This window comes from Morus notabilis, unplaced genomic scaffold (genome assembly GCF_000414095.1).
Source record: "Morus notabilis unplaced genomic scaffold, ASM41409v2 Scaffold223, whole genome shotgun sequence".
NCBI lineage: Eukaryota > Viridiplantae > Streptophyta > Magnoliopsida > Rosales > Moraceae > Morus > Morus notabilis.
The window spans coordinates 127,561-139,328 of NW_010366650.1; the positions used below are offsets into that span (position 1 = coordinate 127,561).

General features: G+C 33.0%; 1 protein-coding gene across 1 annotated transcript; it reads left to right on the top strand.

Annotated features, from left to right (window-relative positions):
* The first annotated feature begins 5,800 nt into the window (after positions 1-5,800).
* Positions 5,801-7,615, top strand: LOC21400101 (cyclin-U4-1). The gene is made up of 2 exons (XM_010110838.2): positions 5,801-6,182; positions 7,080-7,615. Exons 1-2 carry the CDS (start codon positions 5,836-5,838, stop codon positions 7,348-7,350), a joined length of 618 nt encoding a protein of 205 aa, XP_010109140.1. The 5' UTR covers positions 5,801-5,835; the 3' UTR covers positions 7,351-7,615.
* The last annotated feature ends 4,153 nt before the right edge of the window (positions 7,616-11,768 follow it).

Sequence of the window (11,768 nt, forward strand, 5' to 3'; positions counted from 1 at the left end):
CCCCCCCCCCCCCCCCACACTTCAAAGTAAACAATTCTTTCTTCGTGGATTTTTCTAGACCAAACATTTGGGATCAGTTTGTTTTTAATTATGCTTTCGTTTTTTTTTTTTTTTTGGTTTTCATAAGATTTTTGCTACCACATACCACGACCACCACACATGATATGAACTAACACCACCGACATGCGCCACATACCTCGCAAACATGTGAAGCACCACGCAAAAAATGAAAGTCCATTCAAATTATTGTTTAATAATTAATTGTAAATGTTTGTCACGTCCTATATCTATGGGATTTATAACACAATTTTGGAGGAACGGTGTCTTAGATAATACGAGACAGAGACAAGTCGAGGACCATCGATTTTATAGTATTTTAAGTTCTAGACTTGGCAGAATATCAAATAATAATAATAATAATAATAATAATAATAATAAAATTATTTTCTAATATTCGTTGCATATTTAAGCTATTAATTATCAATGCAATGACCACACTGTAATCTCCATCTTATATGTATGGCTAACCGGTATCTGAATATAAAATATTTAGACACTTTCACATATTCGTTTTTTTTTCAACGGGTCATAATAGAAAGGGAATTAGGTGATAGCATGGTTATTGTATTATTATTTTTCTTTAGAGATGTCAAAATGGTCGTGTCGAGCCGGCATGGCCCTTTTAACCTTATGCCCGTGACGGGCTTGGGCCGTGCTAGGGTTACGCCTGTGAAGAAACCCTCAGGCCCAGCACTAGAGCCTGACCCTAGCCCTTCACAGGCCAGCTTTGACCCTTTTGATTTTTTTTGGTAATATTTAATTTTAAAAAAAAGAAAATATATTATATACTCTCAAAAGATATGATTTTATTGAATTGAGATAATACGAATAAGTATACATAAATGACTGTCTCGTTAAAAATCTTGCCAAGTAAAACTCATGGGGAGATCGAGACAAAACCTTAGTGAAAGAAAAAAGAGTACAATATTCTAGAATAAGTAAATTACAAAATTTATGTTTCTAGAAGATTCTGTTATGTCTTCAATCTTAACCTAATTTTCTTAATGCACTTGAATTTCACTTATGATTAACAATTTTTTTAAGATTTTTTTTTTATAATTTCAAATTTGATGACAAAAAAAGTAATATATCATATGCCCAAAAAAAAATGTGATTTTATTGAAATAATATAAATAATTACAAGAAAATGACTGGTTGACCGAATGACATAGGTCTGCCAGTTGGCCCTAAAAAGCCTCAAACCTCATTAAAATTTCATGTCGCGGGCTTGGACCTTCGCGGGTCATGTCTGGCCCTTCGCGTGCTTGGGCTTTGGCGGGCCTAGGCCCTACTTGGGCTCCAGGCCTCAAACATGAGGCCCAGCCCAAGCCCTTATGGCGTACCGGCCTGGCCCATAACAGTACTGGACCAGGTTGTGCCGAATTAACTACTATAGCGGGATGGACCGGGCCGTCCATGCCCAATTGGCACCTCTACTTTTCTTAACGCTTGGAATATGTGCAAAATGCCTTATGTCAGCCACATTTTTAGCGAATTGTATTTCCTTTTGAGAATTCCATGGGTGGGTAAAAAAATAAAAAGCATAAAAGTATTGACTTTATTACGGTCTCACAGGTGGGACGGTCATACCACCATAACATATATAAAGAAAAACGTAACATGATATTTATTTAATATAACACGCATATAAAAAATATGTAATACTAAGAAATTTAACTATCTCCGTCTATTGTTAAATTTAGTTGTTATTTTACATAATATGAATGTTAGAAAGGTATGTTAATCATCATATATGAGTGTTAGAAAGGGGTGTTAAATTAATTATCTTGGTGTCTCACATTTTTAATGCCGGTGATATATTAAACATGTTATGTATGTTTTTATTTTTATATATTATAATTGTGGGATTATAGATCACAAACTCTAAAATTATTTTGGTACATTTTATTATATCAAAACATCTCAAAAATATATTGTATTTTTTATAATATATTAAATAGATCCTTTCAAGTTTTATGAAACATATTTTAGAAATGTTGAGGTTGTTTCTTTAGGACATCAAATGTCTAAATTACTCTTCTAATTAATCAATTAGAAACTAAAAGATTCGCTCTGAATTAAGTTTCACAAAACATTTTAAAACAAAATTTCTCAGCAATAAAATGTTTTGTTTATTTGTTTGTTTTTTAACAAAACTTATGCTCAGAATTACCCTTGAAGCCTGTGGAAAATTTTCTTCTAACCATGATATGCATCGTACCAACGAAGAACAGAAAAGAGGGAAGTGATGCGTATTTGTTTGTTCTTTTGTTTTTTGTTTTTTGTTTTTTTTTTTCCTTCAAGTCGATAAGGTTTGGCTAAGCTATTTAAGTAGTCTTAAATACACTTTTAATTGATGGGAAAATGCTTGAATAATTAGTTAGGTGGCTAGCCAAGATCAACCCTACCAAGACCCACTCTAACCTATTGGGATGAATAACTTACGGTCACGATAAATTATAGGTTTATTAGCACTACTAATCCTCAAATTACAAAGTATTGTGTCATTTGCCTAATCTTTTAACTTGGCAGATTGCTCACTGGCTCTAATTTCTTCGCAGTTTAGTCTATGACACTAAAATTGAGAATGAATTTTAAAATTTTACAGAGACGATCATGTCCAATTCAAATAGCAACTGAAATTTTTATAAAGTAATTACCTTAATAAAATGCAAAATATTCTCTTATTGTTTGTTATAAAAACCCTTAGAACATTTTGCATTTGATATATAAAAAATTTCAGTTACTTTGAGATTGAAATTTGATTATCTCGGTGAAATTTCAGAAGTTATTTATTAGTTTTTTTTAGAAGACTAAAACTGCTAAAAATTAAAAATTAAAAAAAATATGGGGGAATAGTTTAGGGACCAATAATACTAATTACTCATGTGAATTAGAAAGAACTAAGGTTTGGTGAAAGCAGAATCTATTAATGATAGATTTGCACTAATGGGGTTAGTTATACAACCATTTGATTGGGACATACTTCAATTGACAACTTCAATATAGGACCACTGGGGACATCTGAACAACCTGGCCATTAAGGAGACTTTAAATTTAAATTTTAAATATAAAAGAAAACCACCAAGCGTCAAAAATTACTAATGAATATACATAATTAGAAAGCAAAATCTTTTGTATTACCCTTTGAAATAATAACCCTTTTGTTTGAAATGATCCAAAAAGAATTTTGACTTCCAAATAGACCCCCCAAACCCCAACCCAATTTTTTTTTTTATTTAAAAAAGACAATAATCATTATTGTATGGGATATAGTTTATATTAATTTAGACAGGAAAAAGAAGACGTAAACAGCTGTTTATGAAGGAAATGGAAATTGTTATGCCATAACTTGCCCTTAAGCTGCATAAAAACAATAAAATATATTCAAGGAAAAAAATACCTAGAGCTGATCCACGTTCAAAATTATCAAAATCTGGTGTCTTTACGTGGCCAAAAAAGTGTTTAGTCATGAATTTTGCAATCACTCTTCTCATGACAAAAAGATAATGGTATATTCAAATACAGTAATGGAGTCACATTATAGTAGTTGAAAGTAGGCATATAAATATATGTAAATTTCTATCTGCTTTAATTTGCATTTGCTTGGTAGGAAAAAGTTGTAATTGTAATGATTAAAGACAATATATCCAACGGCAGAAGCGCCAAGCATATTCGAAGTTGTTTTTGGTGGAAATTCACTATGAAGTTGGCCAATATCTTCACCTCTACTTCTTTGTTTTTCTAGAATAAAATATGATTTTTTTTTTCTTTTTTCGCTAAAGAAATATATAATAGTTCTTTTGTTGGGGTTGAACAAATAAAATAAAAAATAGCTATTAGATTATGAAAAGGGACGTAAATTGTAAGTGCATAATCAAATGGGGTTTGAAACTTTTTTTTTTTTTGGGTTCTAAAAGGGTGAAAGAGGAAAATAAGCCAAGACTTGAGATGAATTAAAATTAATAGGCTAATAATTTACATAAGTTAATAAATAGGCTAAATTGCTATTTTCGCTCATAATTTGTCTGGTTATGAACCATAACTTGACAAGTTATTGTCTATAATTGTCCATAACTTATCTGGCTATGAACCATAACATGACAAATTTGTCCATAACTTATCTGGTTATGAATCATAACTTGACAAGTTATGACATATTAATTTTTATAACTAAAAATTGACTTATATACTTTTTTAAACTTTTCATATTGACCTATTTTTTACCATTTACGTTCTAAAAGCAACCGTCCAAACTCAGATCTCCAATGTACTATTCAGATCCAAAACCATATGCATAAATCAACGTGAGATGCTGATGGCTCGGATGTTGCCAGCTTGTGAACAAATTTAGGCATTAATTAAGGAATAGTAAAAGGATTGGATTTTTGTATAATACGATTGGATTTTCTATGATTTTTTTTTAAAAAAGTTATATGCATTTGGTCTAAGCATTTTTTTTTTTAATTTATAGATGGATGATTCAAACTCTACATCTAAACTATGTTTATATACCATCAATATTCTGAGTATTTTTTTAAGCATAAGATAAAACCTGAAAAATAAAAAATCAACTATATTACTATATGAATTTATAATTTTTGTTTCATGACTTTAGAAAAAGAACTAAACTCGACATGAGCTTAGTTCATTTAGAAGAATAAAATAAAGATCCGAATAGATAAATGAATGAAAGTTAAAAATTTTAATTTAGTTCATGTTGTTTCTACCACTAGTAAAATCAAATTCATTAACTGAGTGAAAAATGAGTCATTCATTTAGAAACGATACAATTTTAACCTAAATTTAAATTAAAGGTATATAACTTTGAAATGACTAAAAATATAAAGATGCTATTGCTATATATATATATATATATATATATATATATATATTAGTAAAGATCTCTTTCTTATTTTAGAAGTGAAGTTATCAGCTCATTCCAGAGCGGATAGCCAAGCCACCTTTCTGAAATTTAATCCAATTACATCCCTACGAGTCAAGAAAAGAACAAAGTTCATGTGCTATATTTTGTTAATTTATTATTCAGAAAACTCAAATAAGAAATAGGGAATTTTTGTGGTGTTTTTTGTTTTTTTAGAATATCGATGTTTTCTGTTTATCAGTTGTTAGATTTATATTATTTTTTCAATTTAATTTAATTTTTGATCAGATTTAATACACATCTAACATTTAATAAATAAGAAAGATACGTGTTCTTAAAAGGAAAAAAACACGAGAAAAAGTCTCTAAAAATAAATAAATTAAAAACTACAAAAAAACAAAACATAACTTGAAATTTACCTGAAGGGGAAGGGAAAAAAAAACAAGTAATTATTTATTAACTGGCTTTTTCAATATTTTTTTGAGACTTTTTTAATTTACGGTCAGCTTGTTATTATTAAATTTAATTAAAATTACGTTAAATTAAAAAATATATATATATATATAATAGATAATTTTATTATACATCTGATAATTAAAAAATTAAAAAATAATTAATAATTTATTTTTTTTAATTTTACCGGAGAAACTCTTACATTTTTTTGAGAAAGTTTCTAACGAGGGAGAGAAAAAAATATTAATTTTCTTTTTTTTAAAAAAATTTTACAGGGTGGATATTATTACATAAACCATTCACACACGTAATAATGCAGAGAAAAAGAAAAGGAAACATACAAACTTCTCAAGAGTCCTATAAGAAACGAGAAACAAACAAACAACCAAACAGGGCAAAAAAAAAAAAAAAATAGAAGCTTCGATCTTTGCATTCCAATGGCGGAACTAGAGAGCCCAGTGTCTTCGGCGGCAGCAATGCCGAGAGTGATAGGGTTCCTGTCGTCTCTTCTGCAGCGAGTGGCGGAGTCCAACGACGTGAACCGGCGGTTCGAGCCGCAGAAGATCTCGGTCTTCCACGGCCTAACCAGACCCACAATCTCCATTGAAAGCTATCTCCAGAGGATCTTCAAGTACGCCAATTGTAGCCCTTCTTGCTTCGTCGTCGCCTACGTTTACCTCGACCGATTCACCCAGTGCCAGCCATTGTTGCCCATCAACTCCTTCAACGTCCACCGCTTGCTCGTCACCAGCGTCATGGTCTCCGCCAAGTTCGTGGATGATTTGTAAGTCTCTTGATCAACTTTTCTTTTCTTTTCTTTTATTTTCTCATGGTTTTGTTTATATCTGGGTTTTACCAGAAAAATTCGTCTCTGTGCTCTTCTTGCTGAATTGGGTTTGTTTATATGGTTTAGAAGTTTTTGTATTTTTTTTTTATTTTTGGATTTTTTAACTTGGTTATTGGATCGTATACTTCAAAAAAACAAAGTCATTGTTTTGGGTTTTGTTGATACTCTGAGATAATTTTGGTGTCGTTTCTTGCTCTGTTATGAAAATGGATGAGAATCTCAAACACCCTTTTCTTTAGTCAGATTAAAAAATTAAACTGTTTAATGGATTTGAAAGATTGAAGAAAATGAACTTTCACAAGCATAATTAAATGGTGGAAGCAAGAAATCACCGCCAAGAAAATGAAGAAATCCATGATCCATGTGACAAACTGTCCTTTTTCCAGACAACCTTTCTGGTTAACCTTTGCTGTCTAATATTAACTTGTCATCATTCATAGCATGCCTATAAATTTTACACCAAAAGGGGGAAAAATATATGTGTGAAAAATGACAGCCCAATCAAGGGCAGCAAAAAAGGTTCATTTCCAACTTGGCATTTGCTCAATGATTGGCAAAAAAACGCTTTGCTTGTCTGCACAACTTGGTTTGGTTGTGGTTTGACTGTGACTGTTTGCTAAGATGAATAAAACAACTGTCCTTGTAGGCTTTATTAAGCATATAATGCTACTTTTTTCATTCAAAAGAAAAACTCTTTTTTTTCACATTTAATCATGTTTTTCTTTTTGTTGGTAAGATAATGTACATTTTTATACATGTGAATTTCTTGTTTTATGGAAAATAATTCTTGAGATTTTTTTTTTTTTTTTTTTTTTTCACTTGGGATATTCACAGGTACTACAACAATGCCTACTATGCCAAAGTTGGTGGGATAAGCACAGCAGAGATGAACCTTCTTGAATTGGACTTCCTATTTGGTTTGAGCTTCCAATTAAATGTGACACCAACCACCTTTCACAGTTATTGTTCTTACCTTCAAAGAGAAATGTTGCTTCATTCACCTCTACAATTAGCACAACACCCTCTAGACACTCCTAAATCTCTCAAGCTCCATTATTGCTTCAATGAAGATGAATCTGCCCACCAAAAAGAGCTAGCAGTTTAGGCGGTTTTTCGGTACCGTATAATAGAGTACCGTATAGTAGAATTTGTAGAACTCTTTGTTTGCGTAGTAGATGAATCCCGATAGTTTTTGTGGGCTCGAACCACCCCATTTGAGATTGGCAAGGTGAAAAGTGAAAGCTGGTAAGAAGTCAAAACTTTCTCGTTTGACTTGGCCTTCAAGCCAAGAGAAGTACTGCTAAATTTCCATCATTAAACAAAAGGTTTTAAAGCTGCCTGAGCTCGTTTTGCTTGTTCCCCACATCTTCCCAATCCAGTATTACTTCTCTCTTTCAGTTTTGATCTGTCTTTAAACTTTAACATTTTGTCTCTCTCTCTCTCTCTCTCTCTCTCTCTCTCTCTCTATATATATATACATATATTTTTTATTTTTTTATTTTTTATTTTTTTTTGCGTTCATGTCTTATTGTACTTTTGGATTTGTTGAGTTTGGTAGTATAAATATGCCATGTACAGATGGAGAATTTGCCTTTACAGTCTGGCTAAGATGATGATACTGACGGTGAAGCTTTAAATTGTCTACTGAGACACCTAGTGCTGCCAGAATAAACTTGCTGGCAGCTTGGTGGTATCAGCTGGTGCCAACCATGCCAAAACCTTATTTTCTTAGCTAAATGACATAATTAGCTTAAGCCATGTCTTTGGGCAGCAAATATATATATATATATATATATATATATTGATAGAGTATAACACAATTAGCAAAGTTTTACGTAATAACAAAAGAGCAGTGAAGGAAATTCGGATCCATTCCTGTGGGGATAATAGTGGGTCTCGCCTACACATCTAATAAGATCCACTTTATGTGAGTAGTGGAGATTTTATCTCATGAGAATGTGTTAGAGTGGTAAAAACGCCGGGACACAGAAATTTCCATATTTTTTAAGACATGAGAAAAATATTGATGGGCAACTCTCATAAGTGGAGTATATCTGAATTTTTTATAATGGAAAATTGAAGGAAGAGAGCAATATTGTATTGGGACATTCTCATACACAAAGCAGTACTTGGCTCCATGTTTTAGTTAATTAAAAACATTTGCATCTATGTCCAGAGCATTGTTCGAAGAATAGAATACATGTAGGTGGTTTAACGTGAATATTATAGATCTTATCATTTAAGGCGTTTATGAATATTTGAATTCTTGTATATTTTTTATTACGTTAATGAAATCTATACCAAATTTTAACTTTAAATAACATCCCTTTTAATCAAATCACACAATCCTCAAAGATCACAATCAAACAAGCAAAACTTAATAGATTATGTTCTCCGGAGAGTACAAAGATTTACATCCCTTCATAACAGAAGGCACTCTTATATATTATAGTGAAATTAGCTCTCTCTCAAGAAAGATTACAGTGAAATTAGTTTTGAGTACAATGTGATCTCTCAGGTCCTCAACTCCATATATATAAGCTTATAGTCACGCCTCAACAAAATATCAAACAACTAAGGGCTTTTTCTTTTGGAGTTTAACTTGAATATAATTCTTGAGTTGAATTTGAGTTATAACTTGAGTTTGTGTTTGGTTGTGTACATTTGAGTTATAGTTTAAGATAAGAATCTTTTTGAGTTTGTCTTTGAGTGAGTCAAAACTTAAATTTGTATTTAGATAGTATTTTAATAAAAACTCAATGCTGATGAAAAATTTTAATAGGATATATGTGTCCGGTTTTATTCGTCTTTTTGTTGTCAACGCATAGAAAAAAAATCATCTCAATCAGAATTAAAACGAAAAAGTTATAGCATTTTTAAGAATAGAAAAAATATTATTCATTAATTTGAGTTCGAGTTTCTGAACTCGAGTTGAAGGGAAAACTTGAACTCGAGTTTTAGTCCTAAACTCGAGTTTGAACTCGAGTTTAAACTCGAGTTTAAACTTAAAAGAATATGACCTCGAATAAAATTGTAACTCGAGTTGCCTTTTTTTGAGTTTTTTACTCAAAAGAACAAGCCCTAAATTAACTAACTTCCCATTTTTTATTTCCACGTGGCATGTGCTAATTGAATGCTTGTATTCTTGATTAATGATAGGGTTAAATCCTAGTTTACAGTTATCTTGTTTACCCCCCAAAGTCCGGAACGTAATTTAAAAAAAAAAAAAAAAACGCGTATCACTAAACTAAATTATACCTTCATTTATTATAGTAATATTCCCTGAAAATTACATTAATTATACATGTATAAAGAAAGAAGGAAAGAAAATCTTCACTCTCGGGTTGGAGAATTTGACCCCGGATATGTACAATGGAACCAGGAGAGGGATTCGAATATGGAAAACGACAAGGAAAATAAAATTAAAAACCGAAGGTAGCTAAAAAACGACCAAAAAAAAAAATATAACACTGCATTATCAGATAAACGACAAAAACTGAAAGCACGTGCAACTTCAAAACGACATATTGATAGCTCGATTTTATTACTTATAAATCTTGGTTATTTTTATTGGCCGTTCTTGGTGTTTTTAGCGTGTTTTTATTATGTTTTATCTTACTTTTATAGGTTTGAGTTAAAATGAATAAAAAGGTTTTTAAAAGAGTGGAATTGGGTTTCAAATTAAGCCATGAAGCCGCTGCAGCGAAATGAAATTCGCGATGCAACGCGGACAGCAGAAAGCCAGCCCTAGGCCTCTGCCTCAGGCGCTGCAACGCCCACTTCTTGTGCTGCAGCGCCCCCCAAAAAATTGAAGACTAGCTGCAACAGGTTTGCCTGCGTTGTTGGGGTTTTCCTAACAATCCTAACGGTGCTATAGCGGGAAAGTGATCCGCTGTAACGCTTCCATGCATTCTAAAGTCATTTAAGGCTTCATTTGCACGGATTTCAAGGGATGTATAAATAGAAATGAGCTAAGAATCACAAGAAACGCTTGGAAACACAAAAAATGAACCAAAAGAGGAAAATACGAGATTTTAGAAAGCATACTTGGAGATTGGACGGGAGCTTGAAGATTTGGAGCTTGTTCTTCAACAAGTTTTATTTCCTTCTTCTCCTTCCTCTTTTATCTTCTAGAATTTGTATTTTTCTTGACCGTGTGTAAACCATGGATATGAGATTTGGATTGTTTATGGTTCATACTAGTGCTGGAAGTTCGGGCCGGTGGGCTGCCCGAAGCCCGAATTTTTTCAGGCTCGAGCGGGCAGGCCCATATGCCGGCCCGTTCAAGGAGGATTTTCGGCTCGGGTAGCCCGAATTTTGAGACCACGCCGGAGCCCGCCGTCTACCGGAGTTTTTTTTAAATTTTTCCGGCCATGCCCGAAGCCCGAATTGCCCAAAAAAACGTTCAAATATCCGACCGTTGTGCCCGACCCGAAAATAAGCCCAAAAACCTGAATTTTTCCCAAAGCCCGAATTGCCTGATTTACCCGAAATGTCCGAAAACCATCCAACGGCTACTTTTTTGCCCGAGCCGCCCGAATTCGCCTGAAACCCGCCCAAACCCAACCATTGAAAATCAATTTTGCCCGTTGCACATTGATTTTTTTGAAAAAAAAAAAAATCAATTTTTTAACCCAAAAATTTCCCTATAAATACCCCCCATCCCCCACACATTTTTCTCACTCAAACTCTCTTAATCCCTCTCAATTTCTCTCAATCTCTCTCAATTTCTCTCAATCTCTCTCAATCTCTCAAATCTCTATTACAATTTTCTAAAAACTATCACATTATTCTAAAGCTCCCTCTCTCTCTCAAATCGCTATTATTTTTTTTATAATGGATCCTTTTGGTTATAGTGGTATTCCCGTTGATGCCCAACACAACGTGGAAGAAAGGCAATTTTCCACTAATGAATTTGTTACGCAAGAATCTACTAATTCGAACCCTGGTGGACGTACTAGAGGTCGTGGTCGCAATGGTGGTGGGCGTGGAGAAACAGCGAGTGCCAGTGTGACTGCGTCTGCAAGTGTTACAACCTCTAGGAGGAAATGCAAGCGCACCTCGACAGTTTGGGATCACTTCGACATAATTGAGGAGATCGACAATGAAGGTAACACTAAACATATAGCTCAGTGTAAATATTGTTTATCTAAATTACAATGTGACACTATTCACGGCACTGCACACTTGAGAAAACACTTCGAAAAGTGTCTTCAAAAGCTTAGCCAATCTGGCGGACCCGAACTCTACCAAACACAATTATCTTTTGATCGCGCAACCGGTGGTCTAACCACTTGGAAATACGATCTGCAAGTAGATCGTATGGAAGTTGTACGAATGATAGCTACTTTAGATCAACCACTTAGTTTTGTAGAGCATCCTAATTGGCAATGATATATTAAGGTTGTACATAATCCTAATGCACAGTTTACTTCAAAAACTACTCTCAGAAAATATTTATTAAAATTATTTAAAAAAGAAAAAGAAGCATTAATAAACCTTTTACACTCGACTAGCGGGTGC

Coding starts and splice junctions, on each gene's coding strand:
- LOC21400101 (XM_010110838.2), top strand. CDS start 5,836: ATGGCGGAACTAGAGAGCCCAGTGTCTTCGGCGGCAGCAATGCCGAGA. Junction 6,183..7,079: donor GCCAAGTTCGTGGATGATTT/GTAAGTCTCTTG, acceptor GGATATTCACAG/GTACTACAACAATGCCTACT.